The sequence below is a fragment of the Corylus avellana genome, chromosome ca10, assembly GCF_901000735.1.
Source record: "Corylus avellana chromosome ca10, CavTom2PMs-1.0".
In the NCBI taxonomy this organism is placed as follows: Eukaryota; Viridiplantae; Streptophyta; class Magnoliopsida; order Fagales; family Betulaceae; genus Corylus; species Corylus avellana.
In genome coordinates, this window is record NC_081550.1 from 20,812,989 (window position 1) to 20,825,386 (window position 12,398).

General features: G+C 32.8%; 1 protein-coding gene across 1 annotated transcript; it reads right to left on the reverse strand.

Annotated features, from left to right (window-relative positions):
* Positions 1-588: 588 nt before the first annotated feature.
* LOC132164412 (uncharacterized) lies at positions 589-2,100 on the reverse strand. Its single transcript, XM_059574919.1, has 2 exons — positions 1,094-2,100; positions 589-1,009 (listed from the first exon to the last, which is right to left on the reverse strand). The coding sequence occupies exons 1-2, from the start codon at positions 2,061-2,063 to the stop codon at positions 669-671; spliced, it is 1,311 nt and encodes a 436-aa protein (XP_059430902.1). The 5' UTR covers positions 2,064-2,100; the 3' UTR covers positions 589-668.
* Positions 2,101-12,398: the final 10,298 nt, after the last annotated feature.

Here is a 12,398-nt window from a genome sequence, read left to right on the forward strand (position 1 = left end):
TTTTAACCTAGTCTATAAAAGTGACATGTGCCTATTTTTTTAATAACATGAGAGATGCACATGAGTTTTTAATAAAATGTATTCCAACTTTATCCCTACTATAAAAAAATATGTGCATCTCACATGTTCAAGAGATACATGTCACTTTTATAGTATAGGTTGAAGGAAATTCCTCCAACCCAGTTTGGAGGAAAAGTTTGTTCTAAAACTATATAGGTCAACTATAATCTCGCCTATTTAATTAAATGAGAATAAACCCCTTAATCATAACCCGTTAATTTTATGTTAAACTCAAATTGAGTTTGGGAGTTGTATAAAAAGTTGTTAGCCCTATTAATAAAACTTGTTAGCCGGGGATCATAACCCGTTAATTTTATATAAGTTGACCATAGCCCCGCCTATTTAATTAAATGAGAATAAACCTCTTAATCATAACCCGTTAATTTTATGTTAAACTCAAATTGAGTTTGGGAGTTGTGTAAAAAGTTGTTAGCCCTGCTAATAAAACTTATCGATTCATAGAACTTATATTCAAATTCCACTTCATGGTGAGAGCGGAAAACAAGAATTAGAAAAGAAAAAACAAAATGAAACAAAATTTCTTTGTTGAGTTTATTGACAATGCGAAATTTACAAAGGTTTATATAACTCTTGCATGTTCAAATTTTTCATGGAAGTCCAGATAGTTGACCTACCAATTCATCTAACAATTGATCAAGAATTTCAAGCTCACAACTTGCACCAATATCTTCATGCTTCCACATTCCCCTGTATACCCAATTTGATCCAACCAACTCTGCTCCAGTCAGCCTGGAAATTTCATCCCACATATCCACGTAGTTTTGACTCTGACACTCTTTCTTCTTTGCTCCATGATATTTGCCTTCAACTTTCTTTGTTGTTAGCTCATCGCCGATTAGATTACTGTCCTTTCGTGGAGATTGCTGCTTGTGATTTTCAAGCTCCGGCGATAACTTCCTTCGTGACTTTGAATCGGCCAAACTCGACTCTGAAATTTTGAAAAATAAAGTTCTTGAATTTGCAAATTTGAAGATGGAAAAACTTCTACTTTAGAAAGACAAAAGTAACAAACCTGATATTGGGATTTCAGGATCAGTGAGGAAATGGGCAAAATCAAGAACAGAAACAGGGCTCGAATCTTCGGAGCTGCACTCAGATTCTGTGTTTTGAACGACACAAAGACTGGTTTTTTTCCTCTCACTTAGTTTCCTTCCATGGAAGACTTCCTTCTGGTTAACGGATTTGGAAGTTTTTACTGCTTCCGGGGAACCGTATGGTTTTTCGTTGGAGTTCTTTGAAGGAGACCGAGTAATACTTGAACCTTTAGACTTGCCATTATCAGAGATTCTCTTACTCTGCTTCTTTTTGGCTTCTTGACATCCTTTGTTGTTGTTGTTGTTCTTCGTCTTCTTCTTTTCTGACACCCTCTCTGCTCTGTTCTCCCCATTTTTACATCTTTCTGCTCTTCTTTGCTTCAATTCTCCAAAACCCATTTCAGATTTCTTCCCTTTTGATCTTAACTCTTTATTCTCACCTCCAGTCTCGAAGCTGAGTATAAGAAAGTTTTCGTTTTCTAGCTCGAGGAATGTCGGCATCTCTCGGAACGACAACGTGGATTTCACCCGCCGATGCTGCCCCTGCATTGAATCAAACCCCGCCAATTGATCCGTAGAGTTCAAGGATCGGCTACGTGAAATTGAATTCGGTTTCGAACTTGCATGCAACAGATTGTTGATCTCCGGCATCGAATCCAAACCCATCAGCCTTGCTACTATCCCTGGCGAGGCAGAGGCCTCGAATCTCTCTATACACTCCTTGGCGGCCTTCAATTCTTGATCCTTGTCACACACCACAGAATCAGCTTCTCTGATTTGATCTGAAGGGTGTGTAGGAAGGTTACCAGAGCAGAGAATTCTACGCAATATGCCGGCGAGACACCCGGCAGTGGCACTCTTTGAATTACACATGTTTACATCAAAAGAGGCAGAGGAGGAAGACGACGAAAAAGAAGGAGAAGAAGAAGAAGAAGATAACAACTTCATGATGAAGTTTTGAAAGAGAAACAGTGAGTTGGGTCTGTGGAATTTCAACTTTCAACTTTCAACTAGCAAAAGGAGTAGTAGTTTACAGAAGAAGAAAAAAAAGAAAAAGAAAAAAGCAATGGGGGAAAAAGAGAGAGATTTGAATTTGTTGTTCCATGACAGAGAAAAGTGCTGGGAGAGAGTGAGAGGTGGCGGGCTTTGCGTTTGAATGTTGGGCACTGGCGAAGTGGTGAAAGGGGGTGTTCAGGAATATGTTTCCACGCGCGGTGTAAAGTCAATTTGTGCAATTTGTTGTCTTGTGCGAATGGCTCAAACATGCAGCAACCCTCTCTGGGTGCCTTATCGTACTAACACTGCTCTTTGCAGCTAAAGAAATGCAGCAAAAGAGGGTCCCTTTAGTTGTCTATCTATGACTGCTATAGTGCCAAGAAAAAAAGTAATTATATTGAGCAGAATCCTTTATAATTTGACGATGTGACTGATATAAACTCTCGGTAAAATTTATCCTTAAAAATAGGCTTATAAAAGAATAGTGCTTAAGAGCTTATATATACACGGTTAAGATTAGACTTAATTCATATGGGACATTAGGATCGTAAAATACTACTACACTCCGCAGCTGACGTTCATGACGGCTCACTCTATCGACACTGACATAATGGTAGTCATTTTTCTTTTGGTAACTCTACTTTTTTATCAGTATTAATCAATGACTTAATATTATACTCATACATAGTAGCAAGACATTTTAATACGGCATATAGGTCGCCTTCTTCGTGACTCGACCACTATGCCGCAACTTATTTTATCATATACTTAACATGGTGGCCAACTAGCTTTAATACCAAATTATACAAACTTTGGGTAAAACTCATTATTGAAAACCAGCTTACAAGTAAAAGGTGCTCAATAACTTATATACATATGGTTAAGATTAAACTTAACCTATGTGCAACACTATGATCGTAACAGTGACTGTAAAAATTAGTTTTAAGATTAGTTTTTTTTTTCTTTTTTGAAGATTTAAGGATTGATTCTTACAATCATGTCATTCAGTTGTATAGGAGTTTACTAAATAACATTATTTATTAAAAAATAAATAGACTTACGACTTTATTATTTCTGTCCTAATATGACATTATCCTTTCAAAAAAATAGAAAAAGTTACATGATGGGGCAATTTGTTAAAAAATATATTTGTCCAGCCTCCCTTATTGAACCTCTACACCGCCACTAGAGCCTCTTAAAGTGACATACTACCCCAAGACTCATCAAGTTGCCATTGATGAGCCTAGGGTGGTCCGCCACCTCGAGGGGTGATTGCGGTTACCTTTGATGTGCCATGTAGTGGCCACAACCAAACAGCTCGGATTTAGTGGTTACGTAGCCCGACCACCCCCCATATTGTAGTTAGGGTTGAGCTGTTGAGGGTAGCTCCAACCAAGAGAAAATGGGTGCAATTTTTTTGTTTTTTGTCAACATGACACTTTTGTGTAAGGAATTGAGATCTCAAACATTTTGGTTTGGGCATCACATCGTGGGAAAGTTTATATTAAATTCACTTGTTTAAATAAATTTTGAATTGTTGAACCATTTTCAGATAAACAATTTCATAAGAATTGTCTTATATGTGGGATTTGAATTAGGACAATTTAACATCTAAATTCCCTCTATAAGTGCAACACTACACACGAGGGAGCAAATGGAAAATCTAATTGTGTATAGTGTATACTATATTTGTGAATAGTATTAAGGGGGAGGCGACATGATGAGATGAGCAATCCAATAAGGGTGTCATACGAGCAGTGGGGTGACCAAACTCTATTGGGTTTCGCAATTTGCAGCCGAAGAAACTGACTTTTTGGTGGTTTGTTCAAACTGAGCTAAGCCACTTTAGAGAGGTTCCCCCCCACCCCACCCCCACTGACTCGTTGTTTTTGCCCCAAAAAAGGCAGAAAGAGTGAGTGCTGCTGTGGAATGCTTTTGTTGTTGGGGATCGCAAAAAGTATTGAAAGGAGGAGTGGGGCTTACGTACCTCTTCCTTCTGTTGTTTTTTAGTTGTTGTGTTATATGACGACATCCATTTTTTTGGTCCCATTTCATATTTGGGATTTTTCATTACTTCCAACTATTTCGACTGTTTCTTGTTGTGAGAATGTGAGAATAAAAATACCCTGGAAAACTACTTTTTGCTTCTATGAATTATAACGCTTTGACACTTTTTTTATGAATTGTCAACTGTACTACTTTGCTTCCATAAACTATCATTTTGTGCTCAAAACCCCTTTCTGTCAGTCAAAGTCGTTAACTCAGACGGTCAATCCGTCACTTCGCGTTACTTTGCCATCATGAACTATAATGCATTGTCACTTTGTCCCATGAACTACAACACAATTATTTGGACTAATAAGAAGTTATTGAAGCCCATTTTTGGTTTCTTTTGCTTTCCTTTTTATTGTATGGAACCCAAGCGTACTTTTCTTTTCTTGTAATGAATTTATCTTGCCTAAAAAAACAAACAAAACAAAGAGAGTTTGTGGCTTGTGCACTCAAAAGCCCAAAAGCCAGAACAAAATTTATTTATGACCATTTAAACTGCATTTACTGGTCACCGGGCTCAAAACAGTGTCCACTGAATATTTGGACCAACGAGGATGCAGCTTGGAGTTTGTCTTGGGAGTCTGGATACATGATAGTTGGGCTCATCTTATGGGCTTAATCCACTGACCCAGGCATTGGTCGGCTTGGTTGGCCCATTGACATCCTTGGGCCTGATATTCTGGAAGTTGAAAGCAAAAAAATAAATAATAATAATAATAATTTGAATCATAAAATGAACCCTTTATTCTATTATACTTTTAGGGGACATATTAATTTAATAGACTAAAATAAAGGAATTTCTTCATAGCAAAATAAAACTATGTGAAAAGAAAAATGACAAAAAAGAAGGCAGGGAGCTGCTGGGTATAATAGCTACACAATATTCTCAAGTGTATAAAATAATAATAATAATAATAATAATAATAATAAAATGTGGTGAAATTGTCCTCTTGTTGACTGTACGGACCACATGCATGCTGAAAGTTGAACTTCACAATTAATAGTATTCATCCAAAAATGCTGGGGGTGGGTGGTGGGTAGCCTTGGAATCCGTTCATCGAGATTTAAACTTCACATAAAAAATGATTTCTAATTCCAAAAATGTTGTTAATTCTCGGCTTTTGGGTTAACTATCTTTTTGATTTTCGTGTTTTACGTTTTTTACTCAAATTTCTCTTTTATGTCTTCAAAAGGAGTCTGTCTAGGCGGCTGTCAAATTGAGGCAGCCAAACGTGGTCTAATACGTAGTTGTTTCTAAAAAATAAAATAATAATAATAAAAAAAAATTGAAATAAAAATTGTGTTGTTTTTTTTTATTTTTTATTAGCTAAATTTTTATGAGTTAATATTTGAATTTTAATGTCTTAAAACTAGTTTTTGGATTCAAAACTAAAACCTAAGGATGGAAGGTTAACTTTTTAGGGATGGTATCACCATAAAGGGATTCGGTCATCCTAAATTTAGTGCTAATGCTTCAAATTCGGTCATCCATAATCCCCATTGTAAACTTTTTCCTCTTCAATTAAAAAAAAAAAAAATCACTTAGTAGACACTTGGCTGACTTTTGGCAGCCGAAAATCTCTACTTCTTCAAAAGTGTCGGAATTTTTATTTATTTATTTATGGTTTATCATTTTACTCCTCCATCTATATTCCATACATTTATGTTTATTTATAAAACATATTGATATTATAATGATTATCGGTTTTTAAATAAATCATTGCTAAAAGGAAAAATTAAAAAAGAATGATCAACATTGTCATATCAGCCTAGCATCATAGAATGCAGTATATAATATTTCTCAACTTCAAAAAAAAAAAATAAAAAATAAAATAAAAAAAAGAAGAAGAAGAAGAAAAATAACGGTTTGTGGGGGTAGAAAGTAGAAACACATCCATAGGTGGTAATGGATTCCCCACAAGTGTGCAACAATAGCTCCGTTTGTTAAACTTTTATTTATTTTTCCCTTTTTTTTTTTTTTTTTTTTTCAAAATAAAAACATGGGTAAATGTATAATAAATTTCTGAGAAAACACATGAAAACTAAAAACACCCTCATTCTTTTTTTTAAACCCTTTGGGTCAATCAAAAAGGTGTGTTAAATCTCTCCGTTACATTTTCTCCCAATTTTCTAACGTCCGTCCATTCATTCCAAAATGAATCGTTTTGCTGAGGCCGTGAAAAATGAATGTACTATGCTATGTTCACCCCTCTTTCCATGTTCTAATACATAGGAAGATCTCAAGCGGCTGAATTGGTTGTTTCCGGGAAGATCAAGAGCATGTACCATGTTCAAACTCCAAAATGTTTGATTACTTGAAAACATTGTTGACTTAGATTTTTGGCAATCTTTATGGTCCTGTAATTAATATAGTTTGATTTCTCATCTTCTATTGAGATATCCAATATTGACTTCAAATGTTTCAGAAAGCTACGTGTCTTGAGTGTTTTGAGAGTTAGCTATGTGTCATGTCTTTGAGGTCATGCAAAATGGATGCCGTGCTAAGCTTCCATATTAATTGTCTTCATCGGTCGGTGCCTAGATATGTGCGTAATTGAGTGTAAGATTGAGAATTTGACATTACTTGGGGGTCTTAAAATACATTGGTAGAACTGTAGAGGTTAGGAAGACATGAAAAAGAAGTTAAGCCCACAATAATTAATCCACCTTTTCTTAAATTTTCAATGCACAATCTCTTCTCCATTAATATTGGTTACACCAAATTAATACACTTTACACCCACTTCTCATGTTTGGTAACCATCAATTTCATTAGTGACGGAATTAAAATTTCTCGTCAAGGGGCCAAAACATAAATAATGGGTCGTCGAGACTATATTTGATGATAAAATATAACAGAGGGATTTAAGACACCTTTTCAATTAACCCAGAACGTTACATTTTCTCCCAATTTTCTAACGTCCGTCCATTCATTCCAAAATGAATCGTTTTGCTGAGGCTGTGAAAAATGAATGTACTATGCTATGTTCACCCCTCTTTCCATGTTCTAATACATAGGAAGATCTCAAGTGGCTGAATTGGTTGTTTCCAGGAAGATTAAGAGCATGTACCATGTTCAAACTCCAAAATGTTTGATTACTTGAAAACCTTGTTGACTTAGATTTTTGGCAATCTTTTTGGTCCTGTAATTAATATAGTTTGATTTCTCATCTATTGAGATATCCAATATTGACTTCAAATGTTTCAGAAAGCTGTGTCTTGAGTGTTTTGAGAGTTAGCTATGTGCCATGTCTCTGAAAACATGCAAAATGGATGCCGTGCTAAGCTTCCATATTAATTGTTTCCATCCATCGGTGCCTAGATACTAGGGGTGCAAAGGCGGTTACGGTTAGCGGTTAGTGGCAATAACCGCTAACCGTAACCGCCCTAGCGGTTAGTAAATTTTACTAACCGCAACCGCTAACCGCCTAGCGGTTAACGGTTAGCGGTTAGTGGCCGGTTAGCGGTTAGTGAAATAGATAACCGCCCGCTAACCGCTTTTTTAAAATTGGGCTTTTTTTTTTTGGCTTTTTTTTACCCTCATTTTTTTTCTTGTATTTTTAATATCTTCTTGGGCCCAATTGCTATAAATATTTGAATTGTCATTGGATCATATGATTAAGTGTTGATCTTATACACTTACAAACAAACAAAAATACTTCAATTGTAGTTATAAGTAACACATTGTTTAATCCAATGTCAATTACTTAATTTGATATTATATGAATCACATTGTCATTGTCATTGTACATGAATAATTGATTAAGTATTGGAATTGTAATTGGATCATATAGTTAAATATTTATCTTATACATTTATATTATTCAATATGCAATTATATATATATATATATAATTCAAAATTGTTCAAAATTGTTAATTTTCTTTTTTTTTTTCTTTCAAAAAATGGTTAAATTTCTTTTTCTAAAAAATGTTCAAAAAATACATTAATACTTCAATTGTGATTATAAGTAACACATTGTTGAATCTAATGTCAATTACTTAATTTGATATTATATAATCATATAGTCTCATTAAATTATATCATATGATTCATATGATTAATTATTTAAATTCTTATCATGTTTACTTATAATCTTTTTTCTTTGAATTGAACTTAATATCTAATGGTAAATGGTAATGTTCAAACTCCTAAATCCTAAATTCCTAAAGTATCTAATAATGCTTTAATTAAATTGTAGACTTGTAGTTATAAGTAACATATTGTTTAATTCAATTGAATCAATTGTGATTATCATTGTACATGAATTATATGATTAACTTGTAGACTTATGACTTATGAGTTATGTCATATTATATATGTATTATTTATTATTATATAATCATATGATTTAATGATCAAGTCATCATGTGATATAATCATATCAATTATAGTGATAATATGTAAATTACTAAAATTATAATGATAATACATTAATACTTAAATTATGTTTATAAGTAACACATTGGTCATTGTTTAATCCAATGTCAATTACTGAATTTGATATTATACGAATCATATCATCATTGTACATTAATAATATGATTCACTTGAAGTCTTGAATAAAGTATTTGAATTGTCATTGAATCATATGATTAACTATTGATATTATACATTTATATTATTCATATACATATGTAGACTTATATAGACTTATAGGTTTATAACATACATTGGAAATAAGTCTCTAGATATTTAATTGTTGTATTAGTATGAATTAGTATACTTATGAGTTATGTCATATTATATATGTATAATTTGTTATTATATAATCAAATGATTTAATAATCAATCTCATGTGATATAATTATATAAATTATAGTGATAATATATTAATACTCAAATTGTGATTTAATTATTTTTTTTAAAAAATTGTGATTTAATGATCAAGTGATTATATGATATAATCATATAAATTATAGTGATAATATATTAATACTCAAATTGTGATTTAATTATTTTTTAAAAAAATTATGATTTAATGATCAAGTGATTATGTTATATGTATAATTATAAAAATATATTATATAAAAAGGCGGTTAGCGGTTAGCGGTTACGGTTAGTAGACCCAATAACCGCTAACCGCTAACCGCTAGGCGGTTATGGCGGTTAAGCGGTTAGCGGTTAATGCGGTTAAACGGTTAGGCGGTTAGGCGGTTGGCGGTTATAGCGATTAACCGCCCGCCTTTGCACCCCTAGGTGAAATAACGATTTTAGTGTTGGAGTTCAATTTCAACTGTCTCAGTTTAGTAATCCAAGCTTCAAGCTCTTTAATATTTAAAAGACATATAAATGTTATTTAGAATACTGTTATCTAACTGTCATATAATTAGAATGGCGTAACAGTAAAAATTAAACCTTAATTTTAAATTTTTTTTTAATAAGTATTGATCCAAAAACTTATTTTAACTACCACATTATTAAATTGTATGACAATTATATAAAAAACCTACTAAATAATATTATATTATGTCTTACTATTATTGTATGAATAATATATATTATAATAAACAAAATTAAAAGAAAGCCTTTATGTTGTTCAAACTAGTATATACTCCTACGTCTCCATTAGTCTTGTAAAAAATATGAACAAAAGGCACCTGTCAAGTTAGTAATTGTCATTTTGTCATAAGTTTTAATGAAATCGCTTCATAAGGTTTTAAATAAATTTATTTCATAAGGTTTCTAAGTTTTATGATCAAATAGATCATTTTGTCATGCTTTTATTAATTTTTTAATGTTCATGCCACGTAATACCTAATTACAATCCAACTCATGTCACAATAGCATTGTAAGCATGTATATATACTCAGCGTTTGAACACTCTAACATGCCATGATAAAAGGATTAGGCCCCGCTAATTAAATAGGAAAATAAAATGCACAAATAACCTGCACCGGCATTTCGTTGACACAAGGATTAGACAAATAAATTGCACAAAATATCAAATATTCAACAGAAAAATATCTGGCGCATATAAATCGCTAGTGTTTTTACTGTGCTGAAGACTGTGTACTGGGGACGCCGGTGCTTAAAAACTTATACATAATTACCCAAGCGCCGGTGAAAAGGAGAATATGGTTGGTTCTTAAGTATGCGTCAAGAAATTATGCACCGATATAAACTTATTTTCTTAGCAAAGTATTAATAATGTTGGTCTATAGTGATCACCAACCATATATGGTTGCGCCGATCACATTATACAACCATTGGATCTAAGGCCAAACAATAAATATAAATCTATTAACTATAGACTAGCATAGAGTTAAGCCTTTATACACTTGTGCATACCATCTGATGATCCACACTATATGTTCAATTATTATAAATCATATAGCATTTGCAATAATCATTCGATGAAAAAATTGGGCTCATAACGTAATTCATGAAGTAAACCGCACATACAAAACATCTCATAATTTGTAAGAGAAATGTTGCATTTGTATATTAAAAGAGTTTAATTATTTTGTAAGCATTTACTTACCTCAATCTCAGACATATTACGCTCACATCACTGCAAATTATATCATAATATTAGACATATAGCACACGAATCATCTTAATCTTACACATAAAACCCTAATCATGCGGCTAAAACCCTAACCATGCAATAAAACCCTAATTATCCACTTTCTGCATTGAATGTTCAGCTCCTCGAGGATCTAATGTTTGATCCCCTTAAAACTTATAATTAACTACAAAACCCTAATCTCTTGCAATAACCAAGCTCCTAGTCATTACAAAAGCCCTAATACATGTCATCTACCATGCACAATCATTACCATCAATCATATCTTCATACATTCTTAATAATGAAAGTTGTTAAGTTATTATTAACATGATTGAAAACCCATTTGCTAACCATGCAAGATAAAAGGCATTAAAACACGGATTAGTATGTGTTCTAGTGTTGTTTGATACAAAAGCGAAATCAAAATTTCAAGATCTAAGGTTATCATGCAAGGATCTACCTTTTAGAATACAAAGACTAACTTTAACTCATGTGATTAGAAAAACTAAGCATAATTAGATATGAAAATAAATTATGAAATCATCCTTAAAAATTGAAGTTAAAGGTTGGGTTTAGCTGATTAACACAATGGTAGAGCTTCTCCGAGCAAAGCTTCCAAGAAATTCTCTCTCTCTCTCTCTCTCTCTCTCTCTCTCTCTCATCCTTCCTCTATCGTTCTCACTCTAGGGTTTTAGTGTTTGCAATGGCGAAAATAGGATTTAGGGTTTATCTAAGATCCTTTTACAAAGCCCTCTCATACTACATGGTCCTAAAAATTTCTTTAAAGGCCCTTAGATCGATCGTTCGGTGAGCCACATGTATCGATTGATTGATGGTAACATCAATCATTCGATGAGTGTAATTTCTAAATTTTAAAACATCTTTTGTTGATCACTTTCACATGGGTATAAAAGTACATACATTTTAGGGAAATTTTTGCACTTAGAATACTTTAAAAAAATTAAAAAATCTTTGTAACTTATAAACCAATATTTATTTTTAAAATAATTGTCACATAATTATGTGGAGTGTTACAATCAACAAAGGAAACTCATTGTAACTTAGCTTTGATTGGGAGACTAAAATATAGTTGTACAGGTGGATAAAAAGGGTTGATGACATTATCACATTAACCCAATAAAATAAAAGTAAAATAAAATTATAAGATAGAGTATTTATCATCATTTAAATGCCTGCACTGTATCACTCAATGCTGTGCCCTTTTGGGTTTGAACAATATAGGCTTAGGCTTGCTTGGATTAATCTGTTTAACAAAATGTGGTAGCTCAACCTTCCTTTTTTGGGTGAGTGTTGCGTCCTACATTTCGACAACTTATTTGAGCCCATTTACTAATTTAGAAATGTTGGAGGTATTACATCTTTTATCAGAGATAAATGTCAAAATAATATGAAGTTTATTTATTGAATATGGTTAAAAAATTAATAAAGAGAAATACTATGGGTACCAACAAATAAATTTCACATTACTTTAGTGTCAATCTCTTAATAAAAAATTTAGCACCCCTAGCATTTCTCTTCCTAATTATAGACTTGGATCTCAATAGCATAAAAATCCTGCAATCATCTTGATCCAAAAAGATAAGAGAAATGCTACGATTCCTCCAATGATTCTCCCAATTCTACGTGTATATTGTTCTTTAAAAAGCTTTTTTAGAAGAGAAATAATAGAATTCACTATATTTTTAACCATCTCCATAATTTAGA